General features: G+C 39.2%; 1 protein-coding gene across 1 annotated transcript; it reads right to left on the bottom strand.

The window, feature by feature from the left end:
* Positions 1 to 14,783: 14,783 nt before the first annotated feature.
* On the bottom strand, positions 14,784 to 18,037 carry LOC117558275. Its single transcript, XM_034234336.1, has 13 exons — positions 17,990 to 18,037; positions 17,600 to 17,891; positions 17,406 to 17,506; positions 17,191 to 17,310; positions 17,065 to 17,108; positions 16,816 to 16,896; positions 16,654 to 16,737; positions 15,940 to 16,000; positions 15,796 to 15,846; positions 15,666 to 15,710; positions 15,254 to 15,550; positions 15,109 to 15,147; positions 14,784 to 14,806 (listed from the first exon to the last, which is right to left on the bottom strand). The coding sequence occupies exons 2-11, from the start codon at positions 17,607 to 17,609 to the stop codon at positions 15,482 to 15,484; spliced, it is 666 nt and encodes a 221-aa protein (XP_034090227.1). The 5' UTR covers positions 17,610 to 17,891; positions 17,990 to 18,037; the 3' UTR covers positions 14,784 to 14,806; positions 15,109 to 15,147; positions 15,254 to 15,481.
* Between the last annotated feature and the right edge of the window lie 5,236 nt (positions 18,038 to 23,273).

The following is a 23,273-nucleotide window of genomic DNA, read 5'->3' as shown; positions in this document are numbered from 1 at the left end:
AGATGGTGTTGTGCCAACAGTATTCAATTTCCCAGCTCATCTTCAAAGGGTATGTGTATCATTGGCCAACAAGAATTCAAGGTGTATAAGATTGATTGATAAATATGTGATTAAATGTCACACTTTAGTTTTTCTTTCTGCAAGTTTAGGAATAAATAATGTGTTGTGTATTACAGCACATTTTAAACACTCAAAATGTCTTTAATTATGTTTATTTTAGCCGGAAGCAACAAGAAGCACAACCACTTCAAGAAGAGCGGAAGATGAACCTCAGCCTAATGTTGTGAGTATTCTGAATGTGGCCAAGACCAGAGAGATGGTCATTGATTTCAGGAGGGTGAGGACGTCTCTTCTACCCCTGTGCATTCTGGGAGAGGATGTGGCTGTTGTGGAGGACTACAAATACCTGGGAGTGCACTTAGACAACGGACTGAACTGGAGGATCAACACTGATGCTGTGCACAAGAAGGGGATGAGCAGACTCTATTTTCTGAGGAAGCTGAGATACTTCCACGTGTGCAGTAAGATGCTGGAGATCTTCTACCGGTCTGTTGTGGCCAGTGCACTCTTCTTTGCTCCGGTCTGCTGGGGGGGCAGCATCAGAGCCGGTGACACCAGCAGGATCAATAAACTAATTAGGAAAGCTGGGTCTGTCATCGGCATCAAGCTGGACCCCTTTGAAGCTGTGGTGGAGAGGAGGACACTGAACACGCTGTTGTCCATCATGGATAACCCCACCCATCCTCTCCACCTGCAGCTGGACAGTCAACGGAGCTCCTTCTCCAACAGACTGCTGCAGCTCCGCAGTGCCATAACTCAACAAATCACCTCTGGCTGGAAGATAACTCTCTGCTCCATAGTTTCTCTTGAATATAACCACGTTGTACATTTTACACATATATAATCTATTTAATATTTAACATTAATATTCCATATGCCTTATATTTATGTATATTATATATATAATATCCTGCCAAACTCAACATGTATATTTTCCTCTTTCTTTCTTTTCTTTATTTTTCTTGCATATTTCTAATTCATTGTAAAATGCTTTGTCCCTTAGGCTGCTGTAACTAAAATGTTTTCCCAAATTGGGATCAATAAAGTACCATCTTATCTTGTTTTATTTGCATGTGGAATGTCACTAACAAATGAGAGCATCATATGGCTTGTCATATTAAATCCTTTATCTCGGTGGTACCCAGGAAGGTCTATGATGGTGTTACTAGGAGAGCCCAATATAATTTGAGGTGGTACTCTGTGTAAAAGGTTTGAGAACCACTGGCCATCTCACTTGCTCTGTCACTCATACACTTGAATAAACATGTGCAACATTGAAACTACACCCAGGGATTGGCAACCTTTACAATCAAAATAGCCATTTTTGTCCAGAGCCTCAAAACATATTTTTGCCTTATAAGGGGAAAAGCCTATTAAGATCAATTTCTTAAAAGTACGCTGAGTTGTGTTTTCTGTTGGAGAATGTAAGAAAAATCAGGCTCACAGTATTGATAAGTGAACATTGAATTGTTAAAAAGTAACTTATTAATTTCCATATTACTATTATTTATATATTCGTATAATTGTGATAAATGAGACATAACTGGCCTGTCTGTGAGCTCATTTTATGTTGGTTTGGTTCTTCTGATAAAGGTGTGAATATCTAAATAATATACCACCATATGCTATTGTCATTAGTTGTGTCCCTATTCTTAAAGCTAAGGCATTGCTAAATTAATAACTCTTGGCTTACAGAGTGGTAACATGAGACCGATGTTTATATATAAAATATAAATATATTTTTATTTTATAATTTATTTTAAATATTAACAATATAATAAAAATAATGGAAATATATACACCGGCAAATATTTAATAGAAAATACCTTGTGTGTGTGTATAGCTATTGCTTTATCTGCTTAATGTTATTTTCATAAGAAAGTCCATGACTATAAGTATACAGTATCATAACTACATCTTTGATGTTTATAAAAAACCAAACCGTTTGAAAATTGGTTGAAAATTGAGCAAGCTATGGTTATTTAAATAGTAAACCATAATGTTATGAATGAGAGAACTGCCTGTAGCAAGATGGCGGCCAAGTGGCAACGTCGGTCTCCATTGGCCAGCAGCGCGGGTGAGTCATCTAGTGTTTATATATATATCTATGGGTGTCAGTACCAGATATGTTCGGGCTACCAGATATGTTCAGGTGTATTTCCGTCATATTCGTCATATTTTACGGCAACTCAAGAGGGCCATCACGGTCAAATTCCGAACATTTAAACAAAGCCGACACTTCATTCTTTACTTTGTACGTTATTATATGTAGAAGATTATACTTTTTCTCCGTCATGTTGTTTCCTTAGCAACAACTTCAAACAGGCATAGCCTACACTCCCATTCTTTACTTTGTCCGTTATTATATGTAGAAGATATTATTTTTTTCTCCGTCATGTTGTTTCCATAGCAACAACTTCAAACAATAACAACTAACCGCAAAGCTAGCTTCACAGCCACTGCTCCGTTTTCGGAGACTTTGCACACGTTTTTCACAAACATTTTCACACGCTAGGAGTACTTCCACTAGCTTCGTCTTGATCTGTAGATGTGATTTGATGTGTCGTGTGTCCCCCAACTCCTCTCCAAAGTTCAGATATTTAATAAAATACTCAGGGGAGTTTCCTGAATTGTCATGCCCAAAGCCAAGCACTAAGCCCTGGGTAAATTAAGAGGCTGATCTCGGGCACTTTTGTCCACTTTCCCTGGTGGTCGAAACTCAAGCCAGACATCCCTGGAATCGTCTCAGAGAGTAGATGATCAGTGGGGCCTTGTTTTTACTGAATGATGTGTTTTTTTATGATGAATTCAAATATGAGCTTATTTTTTAGGATTTTCGGAGACTTTGCACACGTTTTCACAAACATTTTCACGCTAGGAGTATGGGAGTACTTCCATTCGCTTCGCCTTGATCTGTAGATGTGATTTGATTGTGATTTGATGTGTCGTGTGTCTCCCAACTCCTCTCCAAAGTTCAGATACTATATACAAATACTAAAAGGTAAATAAAACATTAAACATAATGACAAAATAACAACCTGAAATATATGTATTCTATCTACACATTTCGTAATTATCTAATCTAGTGGCCTTATAAAAGTGTTGGCTAAAGTAACGCAGAATATATATATTTTTTAATTGTAAATAATTAGAAACATTATTTATGTGCACAAGTACATGGGACCCCACCATAGCACCCCACACATAACAAGCTGTCCCGAGTTCCTCCGGCTGCAGTTCCGCAGACGGCCGGTGTGTGGCAGCAGAGCGCTGGGAGCAGAGGGAGGTGAGTATATGACGGATATGACGGAAGACGGATGCGACGGAAATACACCCGAACATATCTGGTAGCCCGAACATATCTGGTACTGACACCGTCCCAAGCTTGCCGCTGTATTTATACCATAGACTGTATATATAAATGGACGTAGGGTCCGTGACGTCACCCATAGGATTCTGCAGAGTTGCCGTGAAGCCCTTAGTAGGCGGAGTCGGCCACTAACGGCTCGACAGTGAGGTCAGAGTTCAACTCCCGCCTTCTCCAGCCTGCTCCAAATAAGGGCAAAGAGGCGGAGCCGAGGCGGGACCTCCTGCCACCGAGCTGGAAGTGCCAGAGCTAGCTGAAGCTACCAAGCTAAGCTAACATGCTCCCCATCTGCACGCTGCCGTCGCATTTTACGTCTCTAAGGTAAACTGACATGAAACTATTAATAATAATCTAAGTTATCGAGTTTTAACATAATACTTCAGAATCTTAAAACCCCTTAACGTTTGTATGCAATTGTGCTAAATTCAACACTGGAATCAAGCAAATATTAATATGTTTGCATGACATTAGTTATTTATATTTTGATATCACTTAACTATACATTTAAGTCAAGCTAAGGTACATGTGATGGAAGCTAGTTAGCGCTCTTACCTGTGAGGCCTCCTCCAAACAGCATAATAACCAGACTGTATCATTAAAACTAAGTACCAGTTATAGATCCTTGACTTTAGACAAACAATTCAAAAGACAAAATGTATTTAAAGGCCATTCTTTATTTGAAGGTGCCTCTTAACCTGAGATATTAGTTATACAGTAATAGTATTGACAATCTAAAAAAAACTGAGCAACTCAACAGTCAACTTTATGTTTCTTATTGTCTAAAGCATTTATTATTTTCATTTTCCCAATCTCATATTCAGTGTGGACGGATTGAGACAGCATGGTGTCCAGAGAGCAGCAGAGACTTCAGGGAGAAACCTCCGTGTGATGGACGTCCTGTCTGTTGGTTTGGAGAGGACTGAGGGTCTTCCCTCTGCGAGGAGGACTGAGGGTCTTTCCTCTGCGAGGAGGACCAGGCCTGATGGAGGAGCCCATGCTGGGCAAAGCTGATACCAACCGCACAGGCCTAGTCGGTCACTTTATTTGACTAAATGTGTTTACTTATACATTTAATAGGTTTACACCTTTTGTCCATATGTGCTTTTTATTTAAAACATTTGATTAACTTTTGGTTCACATTTCAATAAATTGTATTTGCTCTCCTTTTGTCCATTATTCTTACTGAAAATGTTAGATTACACATTCACATCTGACTGAAGATTGGCCCCATTTATTTGTGACGTTGCAAAACAAGGTACATGTTGTGAAGCTCATAAAGTGAGGCAAATAGAAATAATCAGCGGATGGAGTGTAGATGTGGAAATAGCTGCATTCGATCAGCTGACTGTGTTTTTACAATAAAAGTAGTTTCTTAGTGAATGTCCTGTACTGGTCTTAAAATCTCATAACATCAGCTTTTAATGTTCCTCTTGGATGTTCTTCTTGACCCTCAGAGCAGGAGAAAATGTCGTGTCTTTCAGGCATGTCCTTTCCTAACAAAAATGACAGGAAACATAAAACATATTATTGCAGAACAAGTGTGTTATTTATGAAAGCGGTGTGTTTGTGTGTTTAGGGGCTGTAGATATAATTATTTTGTAATTGTAATGTTTTTATTTTATTTCAACAGTGAGCTACAAAGACAATCAGATTATGAATGAACAGTATGAAGTTCATCAACATTGAAATATATGTTATTATCAAAATAATATTTAACTGTTTTCAAAACGTAGTGCAACTGTAGAAGCTTGCTCTGTTGTCTCACTGAAATAATAACTTTTACCACGTTTTTTTACAGACAATATTGAGAGATAAATAGTAGCAGTTCTCACTATGTGTTAAATATCTTTGCCTTCAATACATTAAATTAGAAAGCTGACAAAGTCATATTGCTAAATATCTAAATGTAACTTTTTGCATGGAAAAACCCCTCAACTTAACTGATGTGTAGGTGATCTAGTATTTAGTATTGTTTAATGGAATGTATATCCGTGTATTCAAGTCAATACTTCATTTATTTAAACCAATATCTTTATTGATTCTTTGTACAGTATGAAAAAAGAGTCTTTGTACCTGAGCTGAAGTTCACTGCTGTGAGGAGTACAGTTCTGTCTCTCTCTCTGGTCCAGCCTGTCTGCATCACCTGGACACCTTAAACAAACAGATATATATATAAAGTACCATGTGTACAAACAATATAACTGATTCTCTTCTGTTGAACATGTTGGATTGTGTATTGTCCGAGTCAGGGTCCTTTTTATTTTACTGTAACTTTGGAAGTTGTGTTACCAATGCTTACTGTTTATTTGATACCCATTTGGTAATGCAATTAATAAAAACAACAAGGTTTGGGTTCGTTCTTCAGATGACGGTGACGTTAACGTGTAAGCTCAATAATGAACTCCAGCTCAACCAACCATATTGTAATATCTAAGTAATCATCTTGAAATATGACATTAATAATTGCAATATACACACATCTTATTGTGAGGTTGATTTCACATACACTACTTCGACATTAGCTTGTCTACATACTTGAGCGTAGCCAATTTAAATTAACCTTAGATGCATACAGGTCTACCTACATAATAAAATATCTCTCTAAGTTACAAGGATGTAACCTTATTTTATCAACCTCAAACAGAAGCCGTTTGTTCAACAGTATTATCCCACTTAACACTTGTCTATTTCGTTTTAACCTTTATATACAGTCTATGATTTTAACTTGGAGGCTACGATTACAATCTTTAGCACCGATGTAGCTACCACTAGCTTACATGCTAACCCAAGCCTTACCATTCATTACGTGGCTGATTAAAATTATTAACACATAAATAAAGCACTAGAATTTCACTTACCGCAAAACCGCATTCATGCACCGTCTGTTTTAACCGCAGAGCGAGTCACAATAGTCCGATATATAAGCATGAAGAACAAACAACCACGGCCGGCTACAAGTTGTGTTTCCTGGATGAGCTGAGCAGGCAGAGTCCCTGTAGCTAGCTTCACGGAGCAGCTAGCAGAGAGACAAGAAGCTAACAGCGGCAGGCACTTGACAGAGCCGTCACTCAATGTGACCACGCCCTAATTGATGCACAAACTTTAAGACCTAATATAAATAAAAGGGTCGCGTTAGAAAACAATTCACTCACAGATCCATAATCATGAAGGTGGAATCTAACTATATCGATAATAAAATGTATGGAGCCAGGGGTAGAAACATGTTTTTTTCTGCTGTAAAGTTGGGCATTTTAACATGGGGGTCCTTTCTGCAGCCATCGCCTATCGGCCAATATATGAACTGCAGTGTGTGGCACTTCCGTATTGGCTTCCCGGCTCTACCCCACAGTTTGCCGCTTGATTTATACCCTTAACCCTTAATGGAGGGAACTTCATTCAGCTGTGAGTGTGCCTACAGACGGAGTTCACTCCGTCACGGAGGGGTAGGGTCGAGGGAGTGGTTTGGGATTGGGCCCGAATAACAAAATAATATATATATATATATATATATATATATATCAATAACTACAACTTTGGGGCCTTTTCTACAGTAGCCGAGAGATAAACCACAATATCTTAGTCACATGTAAATCTGGAATTTTGCCACTGGCTTTTTCTCAGAAGGGTTTTTGGCCTCAATCGGGCACTGTAGCTTTAAAATACCGCAGTGCCGTCTGGGTAGTATATGCTAAGTGTTATGAGCAAAGAATAAACAGATGGTCACCATTTATGTAAACACATATTTCCATTTGAAGGGGGAGTGATTAGTAAAATATGCATGAATAATAACAACAATTTAACTAGGTGAAAAAGGGTAAACTTTCAAACTTGTTGAGAGCTAAAACTAGTCTTTGCTGCTGCCTCAAAGAGGAGAGGGGGGAGACGAGTGAGGCTGGTTCAGGAGCCCAGACACACTCACAACTATAAATGAACCATAAATAAACAAGTTTCAATGTTTTTTCATATTGGATATGGTATGTTATTGGTTATGGCCATGTTCTTATGATTTTATGATTATTTAAATGTATACAGTTCTGTTTCATATGGGTATAGTCTCTTTATTTCCCCCTCAAAGTGCACCAGATTGATGCATTTAAGTCCAACATTGAAAAAAAAAATCTTACTGGGGGGGGGGGGGGGGGGGATGTTTTAGAGAGAATTTGAGGTCCACCTCCACTTAAAATATGTTCACATGGATAGGTTCCTAAAACATTTTTAAATAGTAACCCATGTCCATATGTTTATTCTGGGGTAGTAGATTTAAAGTTTAGGGCTATCACTATGGGCAGCAACGCTGTAAATATTGACAAGTAAATCCAGGAAAATGGCACAAAAGAAAACTGGTAGTGGCCTGGCTGGGTCTATAATTCCCGGCCTGACTTATTGTCCCAGTCCGGCCCTGGGCAGAACTGCTCTTTCTTTTCAACATAACTTAAGTTACACATGATTTCTTCCAAGTGGTTTGGCTTGTTAAAAACATCTTACATTTTTAGATACATTATGATACAGGAAATTGCTGGCTTTGTGTTTACAGAAGTACCTGACTATGCCTGACTTTTGTGCAGCCTACGGCTGCTCTAATCGCCGCAGTCTGCAAACAAGAACCCGTGGAATCACCTTTCACGTGTAAGATATGACAATATTATGACTATAATTAGGATAATCGTTAATTACTTAGTGGATGTATGTACATTACAAGTCCTGCTACACAGGATCAGTGGGGCTATGTGAGATAATAGTATTGCAAGATTGATGTTGACCCAGCCTCTTTAGAATATGTTGCTACCATTTCTTTACACAATTATGTAATGTTTCTTTTGGACACCTTTTTTATTACTCTTAGTGTGGTTGTCTTATTCTTAAAGTATACATACATACATTACATACATACATACATACAATTACCCCAAAAAATATGATAATTTCGGTGTGTATTTTTGTCCTTACCCTTAATGTTAAAGGAAAGAAGGGCGGACAATGTTGACAATAATTTATATATCTGGCTACCTTTCTCATGTTTTTAAGGTTTCCCAAAAGCGGAGAGAGGAGGAGGCAGTGGGAACTCGCCCTAAGAAGGGACGGTTTTGTTTCCTCTGGCAGGACGCTGCTCTGCAGTGAGTACTTCAGGAGTGAGGACTTTGACAGGACGGGGCAGACTGTCCGGCTTAAAGATGGTGTTGTGCCAACAGTATTCAATTTCCCAGCTCATCTTCAAAGGGTATGTGTATCATTGGCCAACAAGAATTCAAGGTGTATAAGATTGATTGATAAATATGTGATTAAATGTCACACTTTAGTTTTTCTTTCTACAAGTTTAGGAATAAATAATGTGTTGTGTATTACAGCACATTTTAAACACTCAAAATGTCTTTAATTATGTTTATTTTAGCCGGAAGCAACAAGAAGCACAACCACTTCAAGAAGAGCGGAAGATGAACCTCAGCCTAATGTTGTGAGTATTCTGAATGTGGCCAAGACCAGAGAGATGGTCATTGATTTCAGGAGGGTGAGGACGTCTCTTCTACCCCTGTGCATTCTGGGAGAGGATGTGGCTGTTGTGGAGGACTACAAATACCTGGGAGTGCACTTAGACAACGGACTGAACTGGAGGATCAACACTGATGCTGTGCACAAGAAGGGGATGAGCAGACTCTATTTTCTGAGGAAGCTGAGATACTTCCACGTGTGCAGTAAGATGCTGGAGATCTTCTACCGGTCTGTTGTGGCCAGTGCACTCTTCTTTGCTCCGGTCTGCTGGGGGGGCAGCATCAGAGCCGGTGACACCAGCAGGATCAATAAACTAATTAGGAAAGCTGGGTCTGTCATCGGCATCAAGCTGGACCCCTTTGAAGCTGTGGTGGAGAGGAGGACACTGAACAGGCCATCATGGATAACCCCACCCATCCTCTCCACCTGCAGCTGGACAGTCAACGGAGCTCCTTCTCCAACAGACTGCTGCAGCTCCGCAGTGCCATAACTCAACAAATCACCTCTGGCTGGAAGATAACTCTCTGCTCCATAGTTTCTCTTGAATATAACCACGTTGTACATTTTACACATATATAATCTATTTAATATTTAACATTAATATTCCATATGCCTTATATTTATGTATATTATATATATAATATCCTGCCAAACTCAACATGTATATTTTCCTCTTTCTTTCTTTTCTTTATTTTTCTTGCGTATTTCTAATTCATTGTAAAATGCTTTGTCCCTTAGGCTGCTGTAACTAAAAATGTTTTCCCAAATTGGGATCAATAAAGTACCATCTTATCTTGTTTTATTTGCATGTGGAATGTCACTAACAAATGAGAGCATCATATGGCTTGTCATATTAAATCCTTTATCTCGGTGGTACCCAGGAAGGTCTATGATGGTGTTACTAGGAGAGCCCAATATAATTTGAGGTGGTACTCTGTGTAAAAGGTTTGAGAACCACTGGCCATCTCACTTGCTCTGTCACTCATACACTTGAATAAACATGTGCAAACATTGAAACTACACCCAGGGATTGGCAACCTTTACAATCAAAATAGCCATTTTTGTCCAGAGCCTCAAAACATATTTTTGCCTTATAAGGGGAAAAGCCTATTAAGATCAATTTCTTAAAAGTACGCTGAGTTGTGTTTTCTGTTGGAGAATGTAAGAAAAATCAGGCTCACAGTATTGATAAGTGAACATTGAATTGTTAAAAAAGTAACTTATTAATTTCCATATTACTATTATTTATATATTCGTATAATTGTGATAAATGAGACAGAACTGGCCTGTCTGTGAGCTCATTTTATGTTGGTTTGGTTCTTCTGATAAAGGTGTGAATATCTAAATAATATACCACCATATGCTATTGTCATTAGTTGTGTCCCTATTCTTAAAGCTAAGGCATTGCTAAATTAATAACTCTTGGCTTACAGAGTGGTAACATGAGACCGATGTTTATATATAAAATATAAATATATTTTTATTTTATAATTTATTTTAAATATTAACAATATAATAAAAATAAATGGAAATATATACACCGGCAAATATTTAATAGAAATACCTTGTGTGTGTGTATAGCTATTGCTTTATCTGCTTAATGTTATTTTCATAAGAAAGTCCATGACTATAAGTATACAGTATCATAACTACATCTTTGATGTTTATAAAAAACCAAACCGTTTGAAAATTGGTTGAAAATTGAGCAAGCTATGGTTATTTAAATAGTAAACCATAATGTTATGAATGAGAGAACTGCCTGTAGCAAGATGGCGGCCAAGTGGCAACGTCGGTCTCCATTGGCCAGCAGCGCGGGTGAGTCATCTAGTGTTTATATATATCTATGGGTGTCAGTACCAGATATGTTCGGGCTACCAGATATGTTCAGGTGTATTTCCGTCGCATCCGTCATATTCGTCATATTTTACGGCAACTCAAGACGGTCAAATTCCGAACATTTAAACATAGCCGACACTTCATTCTTTACTTTGTCCGTTATTATATGTAGAAGATTATACTTTTTCTCCGTCATGTTGTTTCCTTAGCAACAACTTCAAACAGGCATAGCCTACACTCCCATTCTTTACTTTGTCCGTTATTATATGTAGAAGATATAATTTTTTCTCCGTCATGTTGTTTCCATAGCAACAACTTCAAACAATAACAACTAACCGCTAACCGCAAAGCTAGCTTCACAGCCACTGCTCCGTTTTCGGAGACTTTGCACACATTTTTCACAAACATTTTCACACGCTAGGAGTACTTCCACTAGCTTCGTCTTGATCTGTAGATGTGATTTGATGTGTCGTGTGTCCCCCAACTCCTCTTCAAAGTTCAGATATTTAATAAAATACTCAGGGGAGTTTCCTGAATTGTCATGCAGAAAGCGAAGCACTAAGCCCTGGGTAAATTAAGAGGCTGATCTCGGGCACTTTTGTCCACTTTCCCTGGTGGTCGAAACTCAAGCCAGACATCCCTGGAATCGTCTCAGAGAGTAGATGATCAGTGGGGCCTTGTTTTTACTGAATGATGTGTTTTTTTATGATGAATTCAAATATGAGCTTATTTTTTAGGATTTTCGGAGACTTTGCACACGTTTTCACAAACATTTTCACGCTAGGAGTATGGGAGTACTTCCATTCGCTTCGCCTTGATCTGTAGATGTGATTTGATGTGTCGTGTGTCTCCCAACTCCTCTCCAAAGTTCAGATACTATATAAAAATACTAAAAGGTAAATAAAACATTAAACATAATGACAAAATAACAACCTGAAATATATGTATTCTATCTACACATTTCGTAATTATCTAATCTAGTGGCCTTATAAAAGTGTTGGCTAAAGTAACGCAGAATATATATATTTTTTAATTGTAAATAATTAGAAACATTATTTATGTGCACAAGTACATGGGACCCCACCATAGCACCCCACACATAACAAGCTGTCCCGAGTTCCTCCGGCTGCAGTTCCGCAGACGGCCGGTGTGTGGCAGCAGAGCGCTGGGAGCAGAGGGAGGTGAGTATATGACGGATATGACGGAAGACGGATGCGACGGAAATACACCCGAACATATCTGGTAGCCCGAACATATCTGGTACTGACACCGTCCCAAAGCTTGCCGCTGTATTTATACCATAGACTGTATATATAAATGGACGTAGGGTCCGTGACGTCACCCATAGGATTCTGCAGAGTTGCCGTGAAGCCCTTAGTAGGCGGAGTCGGCCACTAACGGCTCGACAGTGAGGTCAGAGTTCAACTCCCGCCTTCTCCAGCCTGTGTCAGTACCAGATATGTTCGGCCTACCAGATATGTTCGGGTGTATTTCCGTCGCATCCGTCATCCGTCATATCCGTCATATACTCACCTCCCTCTGCTCCCAGCGCTATGCTGCCACACACCGGCCGTCTGCGGAACTGCAGCCGGAGGAACTCGGTACAGCTTGTTATGTGTGTGTACTTAATTATTTACAATTAAAAAATATATATATTCTGCGTTACTTTAGCCAACACTTTTATAATATATAAGCCTGATCATGTCGTTGAAAGCAAGTACAGATGTTCTCCCTTTTCCACAGTTCTGTGTGAACTTCATCTAAGGCAGATGCTTTGCTTCTGCACCAGTTTAGCAGAAGTCTGTTTTGTAAGACTGGTTTTGTTGCAGTCTGTTCATGCTATGTGTTTCTTGCGTAAGACTATATACACACGGAACACATGTATTACAGGGCTGTACCCAGTGTGCTTCATAAAACATTTTTGAAGCTTATTTTTTTAAATTAAGCCGTTTCCATGTTATAACAGCATCTCGTTAAATCAATATCGGAAACAATAATTGTCTTTTTGTGGTTATTTAAATGTAATTTATGGTGCTATTAGAGTGCTTATAGACTGACCCGTTAATACAGATGCCCCCCCCCCCCCCCCCCCCCCCCCCCCCCCCCTTTGTGTGCGGTGAGCTGGAGAGAAGGCAGTCTATTTATTTTGGTGAAAAAAAAACCCCTAACATATATGGATTGAATCAGAATATTGTGTTGGATCAAAACATATTGTACATTTTGAGAATTCTTACATCTATTACAATACATTTTGAGCTTTGGACAATGTTTGGATCAAACGAGCCAGAAACAACCTTAAGCAGCCACCACTGGAATATTATTGCAGTAATATTATAATACTAGTAGCCTTATATTAGTGTAGCCTAATATTGATCGACAAATATTTAGAAATAAATCTGGTTCTGCCTGCCTGCCTCATCGCACTATGCCCTGCTGCATTACCATGTATAGTATTTACATTCATAATGATCCTTTTTTGTTGCAGAGCTTTAGAGGCTTTAAGAGACGAACTGTCAATGATGCCAACTTGGCGACCTACAAACTAGATATAGCAATCTTGGAGCTATTGCGGCTAGCTACTTTCATTGGAAAGAGTCTCTAATTTTTTGTATGTATATATTTAATATATCCATCCCAAGCTTACCTACCCAACTGAATGAATTCACACATTCAAGTAAATAGAAAGACAGCACAGCATTCAAGTGTTTATTGAGAATTTGAACTTCAACGTTAATGGAAAAAGCTCCAAACTTTTCTCTACAGCCCTTAGTATCAAGAAATCCTTCTAGTTCCTTTTACATGTGGATAGGAAAACAGCACAGATTGTTCAGAATATATGAGGAAGCCATCAGGGAAGCAGCATGACCCAAGGCAGGACTGCAGAGACAGGTTCAGCCACGACCCGAAGTCCACGACCCGAAGTCCACGACGGGCAGCGTCCGGGAAAACCAAACTTGAAGGTAAGATATCAAATGATGATCTTCATTAATTGCAGTGACAATTTAGTCTATTCTGACATTTGTTTGTGTGAGTTAATCTTTACCTATGATATCTGGTTGCAGAAGGGACTGCAATAGCCTGGATGTTGGTCATCAGAGTAGATGCCCTGCAATTCTCCTCTTTTACCTTTCCCAACATATCCTATGAATAGAAAAAGAAAATATTGTAATTGAATCACACTAGGACCACAACACACTAAATATGTAATGACACATAAACATTATTATCCAGAATAAGAAGTCTACCTGGTTTGCAGTTTTTGTAAGGCTCCAAGCATCCACGGCAGGTGTCAATGGTGTACATGACGTTGAAATCCTGCTTGTATGAAGCAGAGAACAAACTCCATGTAGCAACACCTGTGTAAAACAAGCATTTCAATAGAGCCATTAAAAATATGCATAGACACCACAGCTGTCGTATACTGCTGCACCTTCACTGAATCACTTACTCTCAAGCCAGCGAAAGTGGGCCCCTCTTCTGAAAGACACAGTGGACATTGTGTCTCTGAAGGTGGTACACACTAGAGTGAGTGATTAGGACGGGTGGCGCAGTGGTCTGTGCATCCGATCATCAGATCAAGGGGGAGTGCTGGGGAACTCCAGTTCGAAACCCGCTCCTGCCGCCACTGCGTCAGGCCGTTGTGTCCTTGGGCAAGACACTTCACCCGGATTTGCTCCTGTGGGTATTGTCCACAGTACATGTATAATACTAATGTGTACCTGTAAAAGCGCCTCGATGACCTCGAGGCGTGAAGATGGACGGTGTGGCGCAGTGCGCTGTGCAATGATCATCAGATCAAGGGGTGAAACCCGCCACTGCTGCGTCTGTAAAGCCGGTGTGTCCTTGGGCAAGACACTTCACCTGAACTTGCTCCTGTGGGTATTGTCCACAGTATCTGACCATTGCATGTATCATATATGTGTAATGTGTGTATATGTAAAGCGCTTTGAGTCATTGATAAAGCGCTATAATAAATGTAAGGAATTATTAGTACGCTTTGTCACCTTCCTGGAGAACCACTTCCATCAGAAGGTCCGAGAGAAGACAGTTTGGCAGCTGTGAAGTATTGGTCAGACTAGATCAAACATATTTAACAACACATTGACTAGACTGTTGCCAGCACAATCGAAATACCAAGATTCTTTGGGCTTCAGGTAGCAAAAATACACATTTTTAATATTAATGTTGAATATATCACACACATTTTTCTTATGTTTTGTTATTCTTCTCCTTGAGGTAAAAAACAGCTATCAATAAAGTTAAAAAAAGCAGTGAGACATAATAGTTGGAAATTCTGCCGTGATCATAGGTCGTTTTTTAAACAAAAAACAGTTACTGCTTCACTGAAAAGATATTACCTCCAATATGAAGCACATGTCGGACTTTTGAAACTGGACCTTTGAAGGAAAATATAAGGTGTGGGTCATGTGATTGTTTAATTACATGTGTATACAATTATCAATATTGATATGTATGCATGTGTTAAATAATCTGGATTGTTACATTTCTTTATCACAAACAGGAGTGTGCCTATTGACCTCATGTTCTGTCTTTTGCTTCTTTGAGACCCTGTACACTGGCTCCAGTGCCCCTTTGAGCAGCTCTTCGGCCTCATTGGTCCAGTAAGAAAACCTCTGTCCATGGCTATAAAAATCACATAATATCAGGATGAAAATGTAAATCAGTGTCAAAGAAACTGTTGTCTATAAAGTAACATTTAAAATGTATGATTTACCCTTCAATCTGGTACCGTTCCATGAGCATAATGCACCACCATTTCCGGATCTGTGCTATGTCCCGCTAAAAGAAAATGTAACAATAATAAAGTTGAAAATGAATGGAACCTCATCATTTGTCTACTCAATGTTAGCCCCCTCTTCCCCCTGAAATACTAACTCAGAGGATAAATACTGACCTCGGTAAACCAAAGTGGAGCATCTGTGCTGAAGTTGAGTGCATACTGTGAAAGGATAAAGATCTGTTAAGTTATGAGTTTCAAAAACTAACAAAACCCCTTAAAAAAAAGTGTCAAGGGAGGAATTTACCATCAGTATGAAGACACCACAGTCATTGCCCGTGGTTTGGTGAGGCAAACCCTGTAAGAATTTGGAATATAACAGTGATGTTCATGGTCAAATGGAAAATAAAGACATGTGAAAGCAGGTGTATGAGATGGTGGAGAAATGTACCTTGACGTCTCTGCCGAACTTTACTGTCCACTGACCTGGAGCAATGCGGTGCGCTAGGTCACTGTCAAAAGAAATGATAAGACATGGGAATTGATTTGGTGAAGGAACGCTATACTCAATATAATTCATGTTTTTGGATTTCCTTACATTGAACTATTGCATGCCTTAAAAGAGGAAAGTTATGAAAGCCACTGAACGGGGCTAAAATAAAACAAACAAAAATACGTTTACCAGCCTCTGAACAAAGCTGAACTTGAAAACAACCTTTGAACAAGGCTTATAACAAAATGAACATTATAATTCATAGCATCCTGTTGCAGACTCTTTTTCTTTTGGTTCCACTAAGGACACTCCAGACTTTGTGGAAATGGAGATATATTATAAATGAATTTGATCAGATTCAGACCCCTGGTCTACAAGATGGTTACTGCAGTATTAGAATACTATAAACTATTTAGAACTCCCATACAAGCCACAGAACGGTGGGGGTAATCATGTTACAAAAACCTAAATATGTCCTTGTAGGAATTGTCCCCAAAGCCATCTGGCTTAAGAGGGTCGAGCAAATATAACTCTCTCTTTGCTGGCTTGATCACCTGTCAACCATTGACAAAATAGCTGAAATTAGACATAATCAAACACCAGAAGAAAACCACACAGCACAACTTATGTTCATTTTGTACATGCTGGTGAGATCATTTGGAACAGACTCACGCAAAGCAAATAGTGATCTGCCTTTCCTTGCTGCCGACTCCAGGCAGGGATGAAAACCATGTCCTTGGTGGCCAATTGGTCAGCCTAGTATTTTAAACAAGGGATTTTAAGTTGCTGTATATCAATTTCAAGAAACATAGGTCTCAAGCAACAGGAACTTACTGGAAAACTGGCCAACGCGTCAGCTGTTTTGGACTTCCAGGTAGGAACCACATACATATCCACGATGTATATATCTTTGCCCTATATTGATAGTTTTTCAAAAAAAATGAAATCTTCATAGAAGTATGTTCAACAACAAGAGACAACCACACTTCACGAGATTGGAGTTTCACCACTAAACAGCTATTTAGAAAATATGTGTTATTCAAAAGAAAAAAGCAGGCCAATGATGTCTGTTGAAAACCGTACATGTCTTTGGCTTCTTGTACCATCTTCAGGCACGTGTTTCCAATCTGAAACAGTAACAACAGTAAGTTACCTGTGCCATTTATTTGAGACAAGATGAAGTTGGGAGGAAAGCTCAAGTATACCTACATTTGACTCCATGCACTGAGGAAGACCCAGGCTCCAAAAGTCCTCTCTGGTCAGGCACACATCACCCTCCTTCACAATGACCTCTGCTCCAGGCCTATTGTGGTCTAGCACATAGCTGAGCTGCAAATAACAGATTGCAAAACATACTTCAAGCCAATAGAAAACATAGAAAAATTAAAATCAAATCACTGTGCATGAAGTAAACATATATCTACCAGCTTGTCTTGAATCGGATGTAGATCCTTTGCGTATTTCGCACCAGAGAGGGCATACTGGTGGTCAGCAATAGACCCCTCCGAATCCAACTTCGGTTCAGCTGTTATTAGATAGACAAAAAATAAACAGTATTATTGAAGTACCACACATGAAGTATACCTAAAATGTGTCCTTGTATTGATAATCAAAATACCTCTCAACATAGGCCTGATAAAGGGCTTCAGCTGAGACACATTCACACTCTGTCTCAGCTGAGCTCCTGTTGAGCTCAACAGGGTTGCCACACCCTTGTTGGTGATTGAGGAAACCACATAAGGGCCAAACCAGTTGCACTCCAGTTTTCCACCTTTTCGGCCCTCCTTCCTCTTATTCGCTCTTAGGACCTCATCTCCAACGTTAATCAGGAAAGATTTCACATTCTTTCCCTTGCGTTTTTCAAAAGAGATTTTCTGTCTCTGTTGTGCTATTTGGATGTTCTGGTAAATCTGAGAAAGATATGTAACAGTTATCATTTACAGTCCTTAACATACGCTTGCATTTTTTAGGAGTTATTATGTTTTAAATATTGCCATTTTATTCTCACCTTCGAGTGCAAATCTGCAATGGTTGCAGCCTTTGCCTCAAGCTGCTGTTCTGCCTCATCAGCAGGCACCAAAACAGAGGTATCATCCCTGTCATTGACTGTAGCATTTATAACACCCGGGACGCGAGGGTGCCTCCCAAACTGGGCAAAATAGGGCGTGCACTTGGTTGACCTCTGAAAGCATAAAAATTCCTTTTAGTATCTCTGTTGAGTATTGTTTCCATCTGCATTTGTTACAACATTGTACCTGCTTTGAGGTGTTAATGCTCGCCACAATGCCCCTCAGATGTCATTCTGGTCCTCTCCACAGTACTTTGCAAGTGCTTTTTTTATGTTTTGGTTTGTACGCTCATCTTGGCCATTGCACTGGGGATGGTACGCTGAAGTGATGCAGTGTTTTACACCCAGTGCATCAAAAACACCACGGTTGACCTGCAGATGGTTTAGTGTACACCAATTACCAAATTACCTGAAAAATCGTATTACATTGTTACACATAACACATACACTGTATTAGATAGATTATTGTACCTCATTGACAAATTCCCGTCCTTGGTCGGTAATGATCTTCTCGACAAGACCGAAATCGAGAAGAATATTTACAATCTTTTTTGAGACCTCAACAGCTGTTTTGTGGTAGAGCGTTTTTGCTACCACCCACTTCGTGAACAGATCAGTCGCTGTTAGAATGTATCTGCAATATAAAATGCAGAATGTTGTAAATACATACAGAATCACTGTAAATGATTTCCTTTCTTTTGAAACCAGATTCTTCACGTTTAGAACCTTTAAAGGAGGTTACACATGCTTCAGCCCATCATGATAGTACCTTTTGCCCTTAGCAGTGGAGGGAAGTGGGCCAATGAGATCCACACCAAGGACAGTCCATGCCTCGGGAACATGAATGGGATGCAGTACGGGTGCAACCGTTTTAATGACCTCGTGTTGCTGGCAGCGGGGACACTCATCAACCTTAGCAAATATCATACATTTTCAATCAGCAAAACAAAAAACTTTAGGTATAAAAATGATAGAACAGAGAAAACTTTCAGAGGAGACAGAATTAAACTGTTAAAGTTCTGAAATATGTTTTCTCTGCTCTGATGGAGCTCAAACTGTCTCACTCTGTTTCAATGTACACATACAACACATTTCTGTAGATCAATAATCAGTCAGTCAGTCAAAAACTCCCACCCATTTCTTCACGTCCTCCCGCATAGTGGACCAGTGGTACGTTGACAAAACCTTCTCGGTGGTGCGCCTTCTCCCTGCATGACCTCCGAAACCCAGGTTATCATGGCACTCCTTCAGGACATTGATAATTTGGTCCTTGGTGCACACAACCATCCTCTCATTGTCCTTGTATGTGTAGTACAAATCTCCAGCTGGCACAACAGGAACAACAAAACAATCATTTAGACATGTGTAGAGATGACATTATGACTAAAAGCTGTTGAAGAAATCCAGTGGCAAATGTGGTTTAGACGTAACAACTACAGTAATGTAAAGTGTGTATAAAAAGAAAAAGGAGAAACAAGCTGTGGAGTCCTTGCGATTTACTGAAAAATGTTGGAATTGCAATATGATAAACCATTAGAGGTATGATCACTTTTGCACCAAAAAACACCATTAGATAAATAGATAGATAGATATATACTTTATTGATCCCTATAAGTAAAGGGATGTGATGATGTCACATGTACAGGGGGTTTATACCTCATAATAAAAACGTATGTTCGTGACTTAACCATGGTCTTATTCTGTTACTTACCTTTGATCAGGTATTGTTTGGATGCCCTCCGAATTAACGCCTTCCTTTTATCATGCTTTTCAGCGGCGATGGTGAGATTGTGGTAACCACCATTGAGCACGTACTGCTTTATCTCAGCATAAAAGCTCTCCATTTCTGTCATGAAAGTTAAAATGGTCGCGGTAATTATGGGGAAGCGGAGGGATCTAGATCGTTCACACATAACAAGCTGTACCGAGTTCCTCCGGCTGCAGTTCCGCAGACGGCCGGTGTGTGGCAGCATAGCGCTGGGAGCAGAGGGAGGTGAGTATATGACGGATATGACGGATGACGGATACGACGGAAATACACCCGAACATATCTGGTAGGCCGAACATATCTGGTACTGACACCTGCTCCAAATAAGGGCAAAGAGGCGGAGCCGAGGTGGGACCTCCTGCCACCGAGCTGGAAGTGCCAGAGCTAGCTGAAGCTACCAAGCTAAGCTAACATGCTCCTCATCTGCACGCTGCCGTCGCATTTTACGTTTCTAAGGTAAGCGGACATGAAACTATTCAGCAAAACTATAAATAATAATCTAAGTTATCGAGTTTTAACATAATACTTCAGAATCTTAAAACCCCTTAACGTTTGTATGCAATTGTGCTAAATTCAACACTGGAATCAAGCAAATATTAATATGTTTGCATGACATTAGTTATTTATATTTTGATATCACTTAACTATACATTTAAGTCAAGCTAACGTACATGTGATGGAAGCTAGTTAGCGCTCTTACCTGTGAGGCCTCCTCCAAACAGCATAATAACCAGACTGTATCATTAAAACTAAGTACCAGTTATAGATCCTTGACTTTAGACAAACAATTCAAAAGACACATTTTTTTTAAAGGCCATTCTTTATTTGAAGGTGCCTCTTAACCTGAGATATTAGTTATACAGTAATAGTATTGACAATCTAAAAAAACTGAGCAACTCAACAGTCAACTTTATGTTTCTTATTGTCTAAAGCATTTATTATTTTCATTTTCCCAATCTCATATTCAGTGTGGACGGATTGAGACAGCATGGTGTCCAGAGAGCAGCAGAGACTTCAGGGAGAAACCTCCGTGTGATGGACGTCCTGTCTGTTGGTTTGGAGAGGACTGAGGGTCTTCCCTCTGCGAGGAGGACTGAGGGTCTTTCCTCTGCGAGGAGGACCAGGCCTGATGGAGGAGCCCATGCTGGGCAAAGCTGATACCAACCGCACAGGCCTAGTCGGTCACTTTATTTGACTAAATGTGTTTACTTATACATTTAATAGGTTTACACCTTTTGTCCATATGTGCTTTTTATTTAAAACATTTGATTAACTTTTGGTTCACATTTCAATAAATTGTATTTGCTCTCCTTTTGTCCATTATTCTTACTGAAAATGTTAGATTACACATTCACATCTGACTGAAGATTGGCCCCATTTATTTGTGACGTTGCAAAACAAGGTACATGTTGTGAAGCTCATAAAGTGAGGCAAATAGAAATAATCAGCGGATGGAGTGTAGATGTGGAAATAGCTGCATTCGATCAGCTGACTGTGTTTTTACAATAAAAGTAGTTTCTTAGTGAATGTCCTGTACTGGTCTTAAAATCTCATAACATCAGCTTTTAATGTTCCTCTTGGATGTTCTTCTTGACCCTCAGAGCAGGAGAAAATGTCGTGTCTTTCAGGCATGTCCTTTCCTAACAAAAATGACAGGAAACATAAAACATATTATTGCAGAACAAGTGTGTTATTTATGAAAGCGGTGTGTTTGTGTGTTTAGGGGCTGTAGATATAATTATTTTGTAATTGTAATGTTTTTATTTTATTTCAACAGTGAGCTACAAAGACAATCAGATTATGAATGAACAGTATGAAGTTCATCAACATTGAAATATATGTTATTATCAAAATAATATTTAACTGTTTTCAAAACGTAGTGCAACTGTAGAAGCTTGCTCTGTTGTCTCACTGAAATAATAACTTTTACCACGTTTTTTACAGACAATATTGAGAGATAAATAGTAGCAGTTCTCACTATGTGTTAAATATATTTGCCTTCAATACATTAAATTAGAAAGCTGACAGTCATATTGCTAAATATCTAAATGTAACTTTTTGCATGGAAAAACCCCTCAACTTAACTGATGTGTAGGTGATCTAGTATTTAGTATTGTTTAATGGAATGTATATCAGTGTATTCAAGTCAATACTTCATTCATTTAAACCAATATCTTTCTTGATTCTTTGTACAGTATGAAAAAAAGAGTCTTTGTACCTGAGCTGAAGTTCACTGCTGTGAGGAGTCCAGTTCTGTCTCTCACTCTCTGGTCCAGCCTGTCTGCATCACCTGGACACCTTAAACAAACAGATATATATAAAGTACCATTTGTACAAACAATATAACTGATTCTCTTCTGTTGAACATGTTGGATTGTGTATTGTCCGAGTCAGGGTCCTTTTTATATTACTGTAACTTTGGAAGTTGTGTTACCAATGCTTACTGTTTATTTGATACCCATTTGGTAATGCAATTAATAAAAACAACAAGGTTTGGGTTCGTTCTTCAGATGACGTTAACGTGTAAGCTCAATAATGAACTCCAGCTCAACCAACCATATTGTAATATCTAAGTAATCATCTTGAAATATGACATTAATAATTGCAATATACACACATCTTATTGTGAGGTTGATTTCACATACACTACTTCGACATTAGCTTGTCTACATACTTGATCGTAGCCAATTTAAATTAACCTTAGATGCATACAGGTCTACCTACATAATAAAATATCTCTCTAAGTTACAAGGATGTAACCTTATTTTATCAACCTCAAACAGAAGCCGTTTGTTCAACAGTATTATCACACTTAACACTTGTCTATTTCGTTTTAACCTTTATATACAGTCTATGATTTTAACTTGGAGGCTACGATTACAATCGTTAGCACCGATGTAGCTACCACTAGCTTACATGCTAACCCAAGCCTTACCATTGATTACGTGGCTGATTAAAATTATTAACACATAAATAAAGCACTAGAATTTCACTTACCGCAAAACCGCATTCATGCACCGTCTGTTTTAACCGCAGAGCGAGTCACAATAGTCCGATATATAAGCATGAAGAACAAACAACCACGGCCGGCTACAAGTTGTGTTTCCTGGATGAGCTGAGCAGGCAGAGTCCCTGTAGCTAGCTTCACGGAGCAGCTAGCAGAGAGACAAGAAGCTAACAGCGGCAGGCACTTGACAGAGCCGTCACTCAATGTGACCACGCCCTAATTGATGCACAAACTTTAAGACCTAATATAAATAAAAGGGTCGCGTTAGAAAACAATTCACTCACAGATCCATAATCATGAAGGTGGAATCTAACTATATCGATAATAAAATGTATGGAGCCAGGGGTAGAAACATGTTTTTTTCTGCTGTAAAGTTGGGCATTTTAACATGGGGGTCCTTTCTGCAGCCATCGCCTATCGGCCAATATATGAACTGCAGTGTGTGGCAC

This window comes from Gymnodraco acuticeps, unplaced genomic scaffold (genome assembly GCF_902827175.1).
Source record: "Gymnodraco acuticeps unplaced genomic scaffold, fGymAcu1.1, whole genome shotgun sequence".
Taxonomy (NCBI): Eukaryota; Metazoa; Chordata; class Actinopteri; order Perciformes; family Bathydraconidae; genus Gymnodraco; species Gymnodraco acuticeps.
This window is presented reverse-complemented; position numbering and strand designations above follow the sequence as displayed.